General features: G+C 46.3%; 1 protein-coding gene across 4 annotated transcripts in view; it reads left to right on the plus strand.

The window, feature by feature from the left end:
- Positions 1-17,294, plus strand: part of ASAP1 (ArfGAP with SH3 domain, ankyrin repeat and PH domain 1) — a 355,141-nt gene that overhangs the window by 97,728 nt on the left and 240,119 nt on the right. The window contains exon 2 of one of the 4 annotated variants that reach the window (XM_057531794.1): positions 3,592-3,654. The exons of the other annotated variants lie outside the window; for them this stretch is intronic. Within the exon in view, the coding sequence (XP_057387777.1) occupies positions 3,610-3,654 (45 nt within the window). The 5' untranslated portion in view covers positions 3,592-3,609. The remainder of the gene's footprint in view (positions 1-3,591; positions 3,655-17,294) is intronic. 4 annotated transcript variants of the gene reach the window in all.

A 17,294-nucleotide genomic window follows, 5' to 3' on the forward strand; every position in this document is an offset into this window, starting at 1 on the left:
TTCAGGCGCCTTGCGGAGGCGGTTGGGAGGTAGTTTAGGGGTTGAGCGTGGGGATCCGCTTACACCTTACAGTGTAGCTGGCTGTCTCTCCCCATATATCAGTCCAGTGAACCCTTAGGAAAAATGCCAAGTTCCCTGAGTCTCTTAGTTTGAATCCCTGGTTTCTCACTGCCCCTTTTTCTTTTATTTGTTAATAAATTATTACATAAACAAATGCTTTCCTCTTTCCCTTTTTGTTTCCAAGAATCTCCTAAAGCCTGTCAGTGAACCCTTGGTGCCTGGACCCTGGTTACCTGGTATATGTCTGGTATTGGGCTGGGCAGTTAACATGTTGCATAATTTAATCTTGGCATCAACCTTAGGACGTGGATTCTCAGGTCCCCGTGTTACAGCTTGTGGAAACAGAGACTCAGAGGGGTGCCGGGCTCTTGACATGTATTTTATCATTTGACCCTCACAACAAATCTGTGATGTAGGTAGTACTTGAATTTTCGGATGAGGAGCCTGGGGCTGGGCAGTGGGTAGTTTCCCGGCTCACGTTGTACTGCTGAAGGGAGAGAGCCAAGGTTCAGACTGAGATCTGTCTAGTCTCCAGGTCTCTGCTCTTAACCCGCTGTGCGTTGCAGTTCTTACCCAAGATCCCACAACTGCTGCTTGGTCACGTCTCCTCCTGACGCTGGACACTGGGCACTTCCCGAGACTTACTCTTGCAAGCATGAGTAATGGGCAGGAGCTTGACATTGTGACCCAGGATCATACATCCATTTGGGGTGGCCCTCCTGGTGCCCTGTGCCTACCCAGGCGCACTGTGGGTGGTGGGTGTACTTTACTCTGGAGCTGTGGGTTGGGAGTTTAGTGTCGAATTCGCTTCCTGCAATAACGCGTCGTGTCACTTGACTTAGTGACTTAGTTTGATCTGTTAGCACCCCCAGAACCATGTGGCCTTACTAAATCACACTAAATATTGGTTAAAGCAAAGCAAAACACAAACCCACTCCGTAACACCCCCCTCTAAAAAGAAAAAAAGAAATACAAACCTGGGATTCTACTGGGTAGCCTTCTGGAAATGTTTTCAGCATCCATTGCCATGCTTGACAGTCTTTAGAAGCGTTCAGGAGCCATTATAATTTTATAATAGCCACAATTTATTAAGCTTTCCTTTGGAGCCTAGTACTGTGCTAAGTTCTTCACAGATTTCTCATTCTTAAGACAGCTTTGCAAGAGTTTCTGCACTTCATAGGAGAGAGAATAGATGCACAGAGACGATCAGTAAATGCTCCAGTTCCACAGCTGGTTTATGGTAGAGCTAAGTTTCAACCCAGATCTGTTCAACTCCTTGGTGTCACACCACTGCCTTAGGCTTTATAGCTTGTTAAAAAAACGTAGACATGGAATGAAAATCTGTAAATTTGTAGTTAAAAAAAAAAATATATATATATATATATATACACACACACACACATTTTCTGCATTGAAGACAAGAATATGAATACTGCAAATATTCTTCATCAGATATTCAATTTCTGGTCGTGCCCTTTCCCCTAGAAAGGTTATAGTAGGAAGGGAGAGGGACTTGTGCCACACCCAGCAGGAATTGTTACCCAGGGTGAGTTAATTTCTGTTTATTTCTGAAGCAGCAGTGGGTGCTCTCTGAGGGCCTAACCCTGTTTGACTCTCTTGTAGGATAAACTGCTATGTCAGTCCATCTCCTACTTCTCATTCCCTGGCTTTTCATTCCCTGGGAAGTTCCCCTTTGCCTTGCAGCCACCCATTCTTCTCACGACTGTGTGGGATGCTTGGAAAACAGGGACTCATTTGGGGTCATTCCCTTCTCCAGCCACTCAGCTCAGCCTGTTCTTTGCGTGCAGACACTGGTTTTGAGCCTGTCATGTTACTGTTTTGAGGACAGGACATGGTCTTACTGATCTGTTAACCTCCAAAGCCTGGGAGCCAGTAGGATGAACCCTATTTGAATGAACAAATGAACACATCCACACAGTGAGGGGCCTTGAAGAATTTAGGCAAAGGTGACCCTGGCTCTGTGTGGAACATTGAGGTTAAGGAGAGTGTGGGAGAAGTGTCGTCTGTAGCATCGACCAGACAATGGGGAGGAAGTTTAAGACTTGTAAGAGGTCAAGGCACAAAATGTAATCTTGGTATTTCGGAGGCGGAAGGAGCCTTAGAGATCACGGAGATCAACCACTGCATTTTCCAGACCATTGAGATTTCTCATCAGCCCTAAGTTTGCAGCCACTGCCCACTTCAGGACACAGAACCAGACACATCCCTTTAAATTAGTGCTTTTATTGATTTCAGCACTTACTGATCATCGCATTGTGTTTTAAGTAATTGATTTTGTTTTGTGTTTGAGCCCTGAGGTGGTTTTGGCAGGAAGGAAAAACAACTCTAAAAATTCTAGAAACTAATCAAATAGCACACTGCCTTCAGGTGGGAGGGAACTGCCCCGGGCTGGACCTTGTGACAGCCCTGCTCACCGCCTCTGCCCTGCCTTTCCCCCACTTACCACGTTGCCCCGTGGCCCCTTTTGCTCTATTCGAGGTGACTTGTACCTTCACTGACTCTTACAACTTGCTCTCCACCAGGACCTAAATTATCTGTCCCCGTCTTTTCCACAGCATTGTGGTCCTTTAACAGCTGAGAAGCTTCCCAGCATCTTACATTTGTGGAGCACTTTACAGTTTACAAAGAATTTCGGTGTCTTTTTTCTCACTTTGAGAGGTATTGATAAAGTAACGATAGCTCAGAAAAATTAACTTGCTTGAAATCCCACAGAGGGTGAGTGTTGATTCCTGGTGAGCTGACTCTTGTCCCGTGGCTTTTTCTACAGCAAAGGCCATCTTTTTCCTCTAAAAGTCTCCCTGAGGAAGAGTCGCTCTGTGTTTGTTCAGCTTGCCTCGCATTCCTTGGACTTGAGGACTCATTTCCCTCTCTCTCCTCGGGCGCTCCCGACTGCTGCACGGCCCGGGTGGGGGGTGAGGTGCCCAGTCGTGCCCGGGTGCCCCCTCATTCCACCCCAGTGAGTTTGATTGTCAGGCCATGCCCCCCCCCCCCCCCCAGTTTGGGCTCAAGCACTTAGCAGAGCCCAGCAACAGCTGGCCTGGGCTGGGGAGTGGTGGGGGGATTGCCAGGGAGGTCTGTGGCATGTTCGAGCCACAGGCTGGCCAGAGCGGCAGCAGGAGGTCAGCGCTGGCGTGGCAGGGAAGTGGCGATCGCTGTCCTCGGTTTGCAGCTGGGGCAACCCAGCCTCAGAGCTGTCGCACAGTCAGGAGGTGATGGAACCGGGGCCACTGCCGCCCAGCACGTACATTGTCCACCACACCCCCTTGCAGCCTTCTCATAGCAGGAATGAAGAAGTTCCACAAAACTGTGCATGGCCAGCCAGAGTCCGTGCAGATAGTGCAGAAAGTTGGCCGGGCGGCTGCGGGCACTCCAGCCATCGGGGGTGACGTCCTTGGAGGAGCGCCCCCTCTTTATTTACCTGACGCGCGTCTTCGGTTGCTGCTGCCGGCTACTGTGTGGAACACTTCCTGTAGGCAGGGTGCTTTCATCGTAGCCTTTAATGTTTTTAAGGTACTTGCTGGGTGTTAGATGCCATCGACTGCATCCACTCAAACCCCACAGCCACCATTTAAGGTAGGTACTGTTCCTTACCCCCTTTCTAACTGTGCTGTTTGGGGAAAGTTACTTAGCTTCTCTGTGCCTTAGGCACCTGCTCCCAGCGTCACCGGAGTATTTATACTGTCCTGCTGCGTGAGGCTGTTGTGAGGGTGAGTGAGCGGCTGTGAGTGAAGCATCACGAGCACCTTAGGTAGTCTTATCCCCCAGTGCCTCAGTGTGTGATGTAGAGTAAGCCACTCTGCCCCTCTGAGCCTGTTTCTTCATCTGTAAAATGTGCACAACAGGTATTGAAAGGATTTTGTGAGGCTGGAACGAGATAATGGCTCTTAGGCACCTTGTGGTCTACATCAGTACATGGTCAATACTCGATACATATGGCAGCTGTAAACACCATTCCCATGGGGAACTGGTTGTCACTCTTATGTGTAGAGTAGATTATAGGATCAAGGGGTCCTGTTAGCAAGGCTGGCCCCTGGCCACTCTCTGTTCAGACTTTAGAAAAGAGAATGTTTTGGTGAAAGGGAGAGATTTCAGGTTGGTAGAGGAGGAAAGTTCAAAGATTATTATAAAAACCAAAGGAAATGCAAGAAAACAGGTATGATGGAAGCTCCTTGAGAAGTTGTGGGTAAGGTTCTGCCAGCCTGTAGTACTTTAATTTTCGTGGGATGGAAGGAAACCTCCCCACCACCATCTCCATACCCACCCAGCTTTCATTTCCTGAGAGGATATATCTGTCTTAGTTCAGGCTGCTAAAACAAAATAGACATGGTGCCTTATAAAACAGCAGAAATTTCTTTCTCACAGTTATGGGGAGGCTAGAAGTCTAAGATTGCTTGCCCTCATGGTCGGGTTCTGGTGAGAACCCTCTTTTGGGTTGCAGACAGCTGTCTTTCCTCTGTGTCCTCATGTGGCGGACCGGGTGAGGGCTCTCTCTGGGTCTCTTTCATAAGGGCACTAATCCCATTCAGGAGGGCGCCACCTCCTAAAGGCTCCACCTCCTAATACTGTCTCATTGGGAGGTTAGGGTTTCATCGTATGAATTTTGAGGGCATGTAAATATTCAGTCCATTGCAATAACATTTTTTTTTCTGTTAATTATCATGGACATGTTAGGACTTGATTATCTGGGAAGGACCAGCATGCTTAATTAGTATTCAGAATTTATAATTTTTAACAGGGGTTCTCTTTGGAGTGTATTCATTTTTATTACCCTGTGGAGACTTATTTCTGAAAAAGCAATATGTTGTGTTGATTATCAGTGAGGAATCAGAGGCAAGTGGTTGGTGGTACGGGAGATGAACCCAATTGCTGTTAAACATGGGACTTACATCAAGATTGATAGTCCTATAATCTATTTGAAGCATGCACCATTCATTTGGAGTTAAGATGACAGTTGTAGTAAGTAGATGCTAAATCAAACTTTAAAAAGTCATTTAACTTGGAAAACATATGAACATCTTTTAAAATATTTTGGAATCACTCCATCCTTTTACCACCCTGTGCCATTATTTTCTTGCTTTGACTGGCCGAGCCTTCCCTTATTTGCGTTTACAGGTTCTGGAGTGAGGTGGTCTGAGTCTGGCTGTTTAGCTGTTTCTCATTGCCCCTATTGTAGAGGTTCTCAAAGTATGGTCTTGGGGACTCTGGGGTTCCCAAGACTCTTGCAGGGGCTCTTTGAGGTCAGAACTATTTTCGTAAAAATACCAGGGCACTAGTTGCCGTATTCACTCTTACTCTCTCATACGTATCCAGAGTTGTTTTCCAGTGGCTACATGATGTGCGATGGTCTCATCTTCTGACAGCTAGTTAAATGTGTGTTCTTGAGTTTGGAAAGTTTCTCAGTTTTAATTTCTCTTGCAGCCAATATCAATAGATATAACCCACTTTAAAATGGTAACAAACCTCTTTGGGATGTTCTGGTTTTGTAAGAATGTAAAGAGGTCCTGAGAACCACTGCTCAGTTGGGCAGAACCCTCCACTGCAGGCCACCTCTTGGGTCACTGGCCAGCCAGTGGAGGAGCCTGAGGGAGGCACGTGCCCCGGTCTGAGGTGCCCACCCCGGGCGAAGAGCGTCAGGGTCTTTTCTTCCAGCGAGGGGACACCGGATGTGTCCTGTACAGACCGCCAAGCCTGTTCCCTTTTCCTTTATGCCAGGGACCTTATATTTCTGTAAATGCAATGGTCTCATCTTGTCTCTTCTGAGGCGCGGCATCCTTTTTGTGATACAAGTAATTTCAATGAACACGTAAAGAATTTGAGAACAAAAGGACAAGGGTGTAGCGGAGCTGGGTCCCTTCTGGCAGCTGTCTTGCAAGGGTGGTTTTCAGAATGGAAATAGATTAGGAATTGTGGAGTTAGTGCTTTTCTTCAGAAATTCAGCGCCACATCCATGAGATGAAACACTGGGCATTGCAGTTTTCCTGGTGATTTTCATCACAGAACTTCAGAATTCTCGTGAGGAGTTCTGGGTGACTCTCCCCTGGTCTGCGGGGTGGAATTTTAATGCCACCAACTGCTCTTTCAGAGCCTCTTCCCTTTTTTCCTCCTTCCTGTCAGTGGTTTGCCGCGAGACCATCGCTCCACTCCCTTTTTCCTGGCCTGAAACTCTTCCTTCCTCTGACAGGTGTCAGAGTCGTAGACCACAGAGGAGGGCAGCATTAAGTGTCAGCCTCCGTCTGATAAGAAGAAAAGATGCATCAGGATCTTTTTTTTCAGGATCAGCCCATGCCCAAGGCAAACATCAAGGCACCCGGCACTCTCCATTTTTGTTACTGATTTACAGGCTTGTCTTTGTCTAGACTAGAACTAGACTGAAAATCTACGTAATGACTATGCCTTGCTGGTTTTTTGTTTGTACTGGGTACTCAGTGCCTATTTAAAGAGCGTGTGTGACCCATTAACTATTCACTGAATTACTGTATCAGTCATTCGTTGGCCTCTTTCTCCAAGTGGGAGTCAGCCTGAGATTTAGGTGCGCCTCCTCCGAGTGATACATTCATTCAGCAGCAGGGGCCTCCGAGAAAGAGGCCGCTGGTAGCAGGGCTGCACGTCTCCTCTCCCGCCCCAAGCAATTCTTCTCTGACCCCAGACTTGCATACTTCGGTCAGCCAAACAAGGGCCGTGCGGGTGCTGAGCTCAGCTTTCTTGGAGAGGGCAGTCTAGTGATGTATGTTGTTCATCTGACGTGTCCCATGGAAATCTCACCATCTTACACTGAGAAATCATCACTGTAGTCCTCCCAGCCACATTTAGAACTCCTCTCAGGGAGAATACTAGGGTATATCTAGTTACGTGACAAGTGCATTTTAGTGCTTCATTTACATTTGTGCCCTGAGCACTTGTCTGGCTGGCGTACCCTTGTTTGGGGTCAGTTCCAAGCGCTTAGAGCAGGGTGCCTGTACACATGGCAGTGTGTGTTCTCCTTTCTGTTCACTTGAGTTCCTTACGGCAGGGACTCCCAGCGTGTCTGCCCCCAGCCCAGCACCAGTCACATGAACGACCGAATCTCAGCACAGGTCTATAGAAGGAACGGATGTGCGTATATATGTTGCTTGAGAGCATGGGCTCACATCCAGGCTTTTCTTATTAGCACATGAGTGCTAGGAGGTTGACCTGATCAGCTGAGTGGCACCTGGGGGGACCTCGACCCTGAAGAGAAGAGATAGGACATAAGGAGGTCTGTATTGTTTCTCATTTCTGGATGATTCAGGAGGGAGCAGGTCCTAGAACCTCTGCACAAGGGGCTTGGGCTATAGCAGCTTGAAGGAGAAGAAGGATATTTGTGCATTTCTGTAGTTCTTCCCCATTCATGGGGGGTCAGCTGGGGTCTCTTTCTCTCTCTATCCCCCTCCTTTCTTTTCTGGTCCTGGTTGCATTGTGTGTAGTTGTTGTCATTGTTGAGCGATGACCTGTGCAGGCAAGATAGCTTTAGTGTGAGTGGTAGAGTTGGAACTTAACTCCCTTCTCTTGACCCTCAACTTGGTTCTCCCGCCATTACCCCTGGACTGAAAGGCGGGAGGGAGAGCAGACAGCCGTGGCGCCCCCTGACCTCCCAGTGCAAGGGATGCCTGTTGGAGAGGGGCAATGCTTTGACCCATGAACCAGTTTCCTGGAGCTGGTCTTGTAACTTAAGTTTGCTGCTGTATGTTTAGTTGCCGGTGGCTTCTATGTGGGTGATTTTTCCAGAAGAATATAACTGTTTTTGTTTGCTTTTAAGAGCCAGTGATTTCTTATGAGAAACATTGTGGACTTTTCCTGTTCTGGTGCCAAATTGTGGACTTTGATAAACAGACAAGCTGTGTATTTTGTGTTTGCGTTGGCTGTTAAAAAAAAAAATCATCTTTGATAACGTTTTTCAAGCCACCCAGTGGGCTTTCTTCAAGCCCCTTACAGTAAGAGGGAGGTTCCCCATAATAGCCCATTTATTGCATTATTCATTTTGGTTGAGTGCTATTTAATTATTGATGTTTCATTGAAGGCTGGTTTGGCCAACATAAGTAAGCAGCCTGACTGGGGAGAGATCCTTTTGTCCCTGTTGCTGGGCCAGAATTATCAGTGCTCTGAAACGTGCGAGCTCAGCGACCGGCTCTGAGTCACTTGTCAGCTCGGGTTTTGCTGAAGTCCTCCAGCTGTTTGCTTATGGTGAGATGGGAGACGTTTGCCTCTAACTGGAACTGTTTGATGGAGAAATAGTTCCTCTCAAATGTTCTTGGGTGATTTCATTTGGGTTTTAACACTGTTCCAGCTGTTCTCCTGGGTCTGATGTCTGGTTTGGGTGCAGAGTTAATTTGCCCTTTCTGCCTCTCTAGCATTTTTTTACTGAGGATGCAAATAGATACTTTTTTTTTTTTTTTTTGGTTTGGTAACTAATCGAAATGAGGACTGTCCAAAAGTGCTGTTTCCCCTTGGTTGCCTTTACCACGTTCCTCCCAAATCTGCAAAAGAGTTTGCAGCTTTCCTGCATCCTTCTGTCGCATCACATGATGAGTGTGGACACCATTCACCTCGCCTCCCTCTGTTATTTGGTACAGAGGAGGCATTCCTTTAGTTTATTGCCTCGTCTTTATACAGCTTGCTTTGAATGTGTTTCCTAGACTTAGACCTGTGTTTCTCAAACTTTGATGTGCATACAGATTACCTGGGGAGTTTGTTAAAGTGCTGATTCTGATTTAGTCGGTGTTGGGGAAGGCCCAACATTCTGCGTTTCTAACGAGCTCTCAAGTGATGCTGCCGTTGGTGGTCCAGAGGCCACCTACGCTGAGTCGGAAGGACGAAAACCATTGATCTGCAGCGTCACACACACATATGCACACGTGTGAAAACACGCATACACGTAAGCACACACACGCACACACACCTTTGTTTATTTAACTTGGCCTCCTTGGCCACTACTGTGATTAAGTGTGAGGCAAGAATCATTTCCTTGGATTGACTGATTGATCGTTCATTCTTTCAGTAAACATTTATCTTGGGTCATACGAGTGGGAGGCCTGATGGCTTTGAAGGGGCTGTTGCCGAGGCTTCTTTTTGCAGTGTTTTAATCCCAGTTGACCATCCCTGGCGGGCAGTGATCTGACAGCGTTTGGAGTCAAGTAGTCTACAAGGTATTGTAGCTTGCCTGCATCCTGGGCCTCCATTCCGGTATCTCACATGGAAATCTTGTATCCTAGCGATCAGACTTCAGCATCATTAAGGTGCCTGCAATTTGCATATTTTTTTTTTTTTTTTTTTTTTTTTACAGATTTCCGGTCCCCGAACCAGAAGTGCTGATTCAGCTTGGGGAGTTGTATTTTTTTTTTTTTAATTTTTTTGTTTATTTATTTATTTATGGCTGCATTGGGTCTTCGTTTCTGTGCGAGGGCTTTCTCTCGTTGCGGCAAGTGGGGGCCACTCTTCATCGCGGTGCGCAGGCCTCTCACTATCGCGGCCTCTCTTGTTGTGGAGCACAGGCTCCAGATGCGCAGGCTCAGTAATTGTGGCTCACGGGCCTTGTTGCTCCGCGGCATGTGGGATCTTCCCAGACCAGGGCTCGAACCCGTGTCCCCTGCATTGGCAGGCAGACTCTCAACCACTGCGCCACCAGGGAAGCCCCTGCATATTTTTTAAGATCCTGAAAATTTATTGCAAATCATTGGACTGACTCAGCCGTGTTGTAAAAGAAGTAATGGTTTCCATAACAGTTTTACTAATCTCTTGTTTGGCTTACACTCGCGGAGTGCTCGCTTGTGATGTGCTCACAGGGCTTTCCCAGGAGCTGCATTTCCCGATGACCTCTGATGTCTCTCTGTGACCGAAGAGCCCCAGGAGCCCCCGGTAGGGTGGGGACACAGCCTCAGCGGCAGGGCTCCTGTAGCCTTTATCACCATGAGAGGCAAAGTCAGGCCCAGAATCTGACCCCCAATTCTTTCCATCTCTTTTTCCACTTAGGTGGCTGTGTACTCTCCAGACGCTGTTGATTCCTGGCTTTGGATTACAGTCTTTCCATATCCCAGTATACACGAGTAGGGTGATTCTTGTGGTTCACTCTGTCAGTTCAGAGCAGAAGTAAGTGTGACCAACCAGGGTTTGGATATGATGGACGTGGGTTTGGATCCTGGCTGTATTGCTTACTATTTGCCAATTTACTATACCTCTCTCTGCCTCAGTTTCTTTGAGCCTTAGTTTCTCCATCTGTTGAATAGGACTCATACACTGACCTTGCTGAGTGATAGTGGGGATGAAATGAATTAATCTATTTAAATGCCTGGTGGAAGGTCTGCTCCATGATAGGTGTCCAATTAATGGTCATTCTCGTGGTGAAAATGATCAGGGCCATCAAATGAAAAGGAAGGGGATCCAGCCTGAGATAATGCCCACAGTAGAGAGGAAGGAATGGGCAGGAAGCGTACTTTCGTTTACCCTGAAGGGAGGAGAGAATAAATCAGCCATCTTCAGGCTTCTTGTGTCAGTGACAGAGCAGTGCGATCAGAGGATTTGGGGAATGAGAATGAGCACAGAAAGGTGAAGGAAAGGAAAGAAGCTTAATGTGCTGAGAGGTCTGAGGTGTGACGATCTGGTATACATTTGTATCAACTAAAGGGAAGGTTTATTTATGATAAAAGTACTTTGTTAATGGGGTGACTGTTCTTCATCCCATTGCTATTTTATATTAGTAAATGGAGGGCTGTTGCTATGTGAGAGGATGCCCAGTTTTTCCAGAGTCTGAAAAGGGATCTGTGTTGATGTTGTAGTATAAAAAGTACTCTGTGATAGGGTACAGGGCTGCCAAACGAGTGAAAGGAACAGGAAGTTGCCACACACAAAATAGAAAAAGGTCTTTCATTCATTTTGTGTTTTGTTTCCTCCGAGTTGTTAAATAAAAGTTTATTTTGGTCACGTTCTACAACTAGAAGTAATTTTTAAGCCATCAGAGTGGTTTTGAGGAACTGTGGAATGATATCAAGATAACTGTCTTTGCTTTATGGCATGAAGGTCTGTTCAAATTTGGTTACGCATCTTCTAGTTTAAAAGTGAGAAACAGACCATATATATGTTGTCTCCTGAAGTCTAGCTGGGTTTGAGTGGAGAGAGCAGGTAGAGCTCTTGGGAGGCTGAGGCTTATGGAAGACTTCAGTAGTAAATGAATGAAGAGCTGCAGTTTTGTGATAGCATTTCATCACGTGCTTTTCTTTTTCCGTTACCCAAGAAGCATACTTGATATACCCGATTTTTGTTACCTCGAAATGCAGATGTAGCTCCTTATATGTGGGCCTCAGTAGCTCTGCTTGGTTTATGGGACAATGTTCACTCTCCTTTGGCCGCCAGACCTAGAGTCTTGTGCCCCTCTGCCCTCCTTCCCTGCTGCCTGAAGGCACGGGAGCAACTGGAAAGCATCCTGCTGTTTCGAGTCTCCTGGCCTCCTCCCCCACTTTCTTCCCCCTGGACCAGATGAGCACCTACTCATCTTTCTGGACTGAGCTCAGATGTCACCACTGGAAAAGACCTTTCCCAGCTGTTGTTCCCTGTCTTTGTGCACACCTGGCCCAGCACCTGTGGGGCTTCTTGGGACTTTGCTGGTGGTGGTGGAGGCCTTCTGTAGTCTCAGCTTCTGTGGGACAGCACCATGCTTGCCATGTAACGGGTCCTCCAGAAATAGTGCTGAATGAATAAATACATCTAATATTTTATCAATATGATCTGCAAAAATATTAATCTTTTGATATTGTGACCATTGGATATAAACCATTCTGCTTCAGGATGGGAAATGCCTTGTCATAACTTTTTTATTATTTTTATTATAGCCATGCCTGTTTATTGTAGAAATAGAGGAGAAAATAAAAGTCGCCTATAATCCTATCACCTGAAGATGATCAAAGTTAGTATTTTGGGTTATAATTCTTTGGAAAATACCCTTTTAAGTAATCCAACTGGTTTGGATGGGGGAGAGCATTTAGGAAGTGAGAGGTAGAAAGATAGTCTACAGCAGATGTATCATCGTAATTTCCCCTTGAGGTTTGAGAGCATGACTGGTTTGGCCTCCAAACGTTCATCGTGAAAGGTTGAATGGTTTTATGCTAGAATCTTTGTGAGTGTTGTTATTTCTAGTTCTTTCTGTAATGTGAAGACATTTTCCTTAGACCACTCATCACTTTATTTTCCCATTTTAAAAGACATTTCTCTCTAGCCACTATAGATTCGTTAGATTTTTTTATATAAAAAACATTTTCTAAAGTATTTTTTATAAAAATGAAATGAAAATTGTGCCTTCATGTAATGGACAGCCATTGGCATGTTATGGGCTTCTCCTTCCTGGTGGGGAAATGAATAAAGATCACCCTTTGATTTGAAAGAAGTGATAAGGGAGAAGTAGAATGTAAATTAGGGTGAGATTTACTAGAGAGGGAGCCTTTTTATTCTATTCTCAGCTGTTTAGGGGAAAGAAAAACATTTTTTTAATATGAAAAAAGTCCTTTTGCATTCTGGAATACTCCCAAAAGCATTGCTATTGATGTTAAATTCCATTTGGGTTTGGAATTACAAAATTTTTAAAGTGTTGAAGTAAAAGTAGTTCTTTGTATTATTTTTTATTTGATACAAACAACGGTAGCATAAACTAAGCTACAGTTATATAATCACAGAAACTAGTATAAAAGTGGTTATTTAACTTGAAATGGGATTGAATATTCAAAAGTACAGATGGGGTGGATGGGTTTCTGGGCCAAGTGAGGTTTCCTTACTCAGCAGGGCATGAGGGAGCTAGAGTGTTTCCATTGGACCCACTGCCAGTGGTGATGGGCGTGGAGACCTGGGACGGCCCAAGCATTCAGTGTCTTCAGTGACAGCACTATAAAAATGAATAGCAGAAGCAAGAAGTTTCTCCAGAAGCTCGACAAATCAGATCGTTTGGTCACAGTTGAACGAAAAATTCCAGATAATGGTCCTGAAATAATATGACCCAGTGAAAAATATGACCCCGAACCAAATAAACAGAGAAGCCTCAAAGAGAGGCTTTTGCTCTTGGATTTGAAATAGTAGCCATAGCAGTATTTTCTGTTCTCTGTGTCAGCCTTACAATGCAAGTTATTCCATCACACTGTCTCTGGACATAGTGGTTCTGAGCGAGCAATCCTAGCCCTTGGGGCCAAAGAAATATTCAGGGACCCACTCTGTGGTTCTCTGGCTTTGGACCTCCATCTTTCTACTTGTCAGCATTTGTGGATTCTTTTTTCTTTTTTTTAATTGAAGTATAGTTGATTTACAATATCATGTTAGTTTCAGGTGTACAGTACAGTGATTCAGTTTTATATATACACCCCTTGTCTCTTCCTTAACTAAAGCATCCCTCCCCTCTTCCTTAACATTGGAACCCACCACACTTAAATTTAAGATTAGCTGCCAATGGAATGTGTGTCTGCTAGGTTCTAGGTGCTTTATATATTGTGTCTCCTTTACATAAATCTGCTGGGAAGTAGTTTTACCTTCATTGTGCACCTCGGGAAAGTTAGCATTGGAAAGGCTTACCTAGCCCAGGTCTCAGGTTTTGAGCCCAGATCTTTCTGATGCCAAAGCCCATTTTTGGCACACTGTACCAGGCTGCTGCTGAGAAAAAAGTGAGAGTAGAAGTGAAATGAGTTTGCACCTTCAGAAGTACCCCCATAGGGACAATGAATTGGATTCAATATATTCTTCATGGCCTTATGAATAATTTTCAATTTGAGGCACTTTAATAGGCTCAAGAAGGATTGTATGTAAAGGTAGGCTGAATTCTCAGATGACAAAAAATAAACCATGGATTTATTTGATAGAATCCTGTACTCTCTCCCACCCCCCATACAGACATAAATACGCAGTTAATATGGGAAAAGAAACAGTGATCCATCATAAAGCTTACCCACAGGACAGATTCCCTTTGGCAATGTAAATCTTAAGTGTTCCGGAAGGCCTCACATCAGACTAAGTTCAGTTTAATTTGATTCTGGCATTGTTTGAGCACCTGCTGTGTGCCCGTTCGGTGGTGGATGCTGAGGGGGAGGTAACAGAATGAATTAGACACGATTTCTGCCCAGAAGGTGTTCACAGGTGAATGGGGACTAGGGAGAGGGTACAGAGGTAACTATAACGTGGCAGGGCTTGTGAGCAGCGCTGTGAAGATGGTTCACATCGCTCTGGGAGTGCAAGTGAAGCCACAGCTGGTTGCAACTGGGGAGATCTTAGACCGTCCTTTCTGACCTAGACCATGAAGGACAGATGAGTGGAACATTCCAGGCAGAGGACACCCTTTGAGCAAAGGGCCAAGGTGGGATGGTACAGGGTGGAATGGAGACTGACTTCCGTGTGGGGAGAAGGAGGCGGCATCCCCATGGCGATGGTATCGGCTTTATTTCATGCCTGTTCAGTTTGATTTGATGAAGCAATCAATCTCTCTCTCTGTCTTTCTCTGTTAAATGCCTTTTATGTTTTATGTTTTGTTGGGGGTGTGTGTGGAAGAGATTCATTTCCAGCTGGGTCCAGCTGCAATGAAAATGTCCTGTTTGACAAATTGAGGAATTAGATTACAACCCTCTCTCCTTGAAAGCTAGGGCAGTAGCTGTAACATCAAACATCCCTCACTGTGGAGGCAGGACAGGAGGGAGGTGTTGATATAGGGCTGCTGGGTGTGTTGACTTAAAAATTATTTGACAACATAGGGCTGTGTTGCCCAGTTGATTAATCAACGTGGCTCTTCGCTGAGCCCTGGGGGTTTTCTCCGAGGAGGACTTAGGACGGCGCTATCAGGGGCTGCCCCGGCAGAGAAGTGCAGGATACCGTCGGTGGGCAAACATTTTTTATTGAAAGAATTAGTACATTTTTATGCCTTTCTATTTAGTTTCTCTTTTAGAGCTCTTTTTTTCTTAAAATGTAAAAGACATTCAACTTTAAAATTTTGAAAACACCTTGAGTTTTCGGTGCCCAGTTAATAATGAGCCAGTAACACGTTTGCACAGGAGATCTGGAGTTAGGAGACCAGTGTCACCGGTGGAGCTTTGAGCGGGCCGCGCAGCCACCCACCCAGGCCCCTTTCTACAGCTGTCAGATGATGGACTGAGACCAGCTGACCTCCGAGGGCCTCTCACACAGTAGCCCCTAGGAAGTGGAACGCAGAAATCCCGGGGCCCGGATCCTAGCTCCGCACTTGGCCGTGTGGCCGTTGTGCAAGGAGGCGAGTCGAAGCTGGGGAGCTTGATGCCGTCCCACAGGGAGGCTCCCAGCCACGTCTGTGCCGCAGCCGGGGGCCACATTTGAGAGGAGTGGCCGAGCCCAGCACGGGGACAGAGCTGGAGGTCATTTTGTAGAAGTGACTCAGGGAACGATTGTTGTGTGGCCCAGAGAAGGGGCAGTGACGGCGGGAGTGGGGACAGTGCCAGCCTTCGGGCAGTTGGAGAGCTCACCCACCCTCGGTACTGAGCTCAGGGTGGGGAAGAGCGCCACCATCAGGTCTGAATTGAAACGAGGGCCCTCAGAGTAGCAAGGGCCTCAAGGGGACGGTTTAAGCAGATGCCGTGTTCCAGCAATCAGAAGTCTGGTCAAGGAACCTATTGCCCTGAATTTCCAGCTAGTCTAGCAGGCTTTCTGTCTTCCAACTGTTAACAGTCTATACTGAGCCATAACTAATTAATTGGGTTTTTACAGCTTTTTGCCTTAACGCTGCCCATCTCCCTCTTGGAAATAATTTGGTGTGATGTTGCGTGGTCAAGGTGGTGTTTGCGCCCAGGGCCTACCACAGATGGCGGATGATTAGAACCTCTTACTTTTATTCGGCAAAATTACATATATTTCTCTTCCTCCCTTAGTCCAAAATTAATACAGGTTTTTATAGCAAGAATAATATAAAGGTTAAGTTACCTGTGCTTTCACTACTCTGAACTGTCAGCCACTGTATAATCATGATTGAGAGCACCTAGGCTTCAGTCTGACGGTCCCGGTTTTGAATCCCCACTGTACCACCACGTACCAACTGCGTGGACTTGGTCAGAGTCTTTTTGTGTCCATGTGTCGTGACCGTTTCCTCATCTCTCCCAGTACCAAGTTCACACAGCTGTTGTGACGATAGATGGGAAATGCATGGAAAATACCACGGTGGCTGGAGCATGGTTTAAATGCTCGGTGATGGTAGAAGAATTAGTAGAAGGTAATAAACCTGTGAATGTGTGTGTGTTGTTTTTTAAATTTTTTACGAAGCTGGGATCCTATTAAATAATCTGTTTTAAAACCTGCCATTTCCCCTTAACATTATAATGAGCATTTCTCTATGTCATTAGTCTCCCAAACTGTCATTTTTAACAGCAGCTTCATTGAGATAGAACTCACATACCGTTCTGCCTCCATTGAAAGCGTACGATTCAGTGGTTTTTAGCATATTCACAGAGTTGTACAGACAGTGTTAGAACACCTTTGTCACCTCCACAAAAGCCCTGGACCCATTAGCAGTCGCTCCACTTTTTCCTCCAGAGCCCCCAGTCCCTCAACCAGTCAACTTTCTGTCTTTATGGATTCGCTTATTCTGGACATTTCCAAACTACTTAACGGCTGCACAGTTTTCTGTTATGTGGATGCCCCTTAATTTGGCAACCATCCCGCTGCTGTTGGACATTTAAGTTGTTTTCATTGTCACGGGCGACACTCACATTGGGCCTCTTTAACCATCTCGGTAGAGTCACGTGGGGGTCATATAATTAAGAGGTCACATGACGTCTTCAGCTGTGTGGGCTACGTGCCTGTGCTGTGAGGTGCCCCTGGAGCCGCTGAGGAAGACCCCAGCCCGAGCCCTGCTCCCACACCTCTCAGAGGTCCCCGGGGCTGTTCAGGGGACAGCAGCAGCGGCCTGCGAGGGACAGAGGGAACGAGCGACTTATCTGAGCAAAGCCGTTGGAAGACAGACCAAGCGCGGGGCCATAGTTGTCACCAACTCTTCAAATAGTGCCACAGTCTCAAGCCCAAGGACAGATCTTGGTGGAACCAGTGTGCAGGGAGATTATGTGTTACATCTGTGCAGAGAGAGCTACTGGGTGCTGGCTTCCGGGAGCACCCACCCACTTCTTCCCAGTGAGTCGTGCTGCCGTGGCGCAGAGACTGAGGGCAGCGGCGGCCGAGGAACAGCCACGGTTCGCCTGATGAGCCGCGTCTGAAAGGCGAAGTTC

This window comes from Balaenoptera acutorostrata, chromosome 17 (assembly GCF_949987535.1).
Source record: "Balaenoptera acutorostrata chromosome 17, mBalAcu1.1, whole genome shotgun sequence".
NCBI lineage: Eukaryota > Metazoa > Chordata > Mammalia > Artiodactyla > Balaenopteridae > Balaenoptera > Balaenoptera acutorostrata.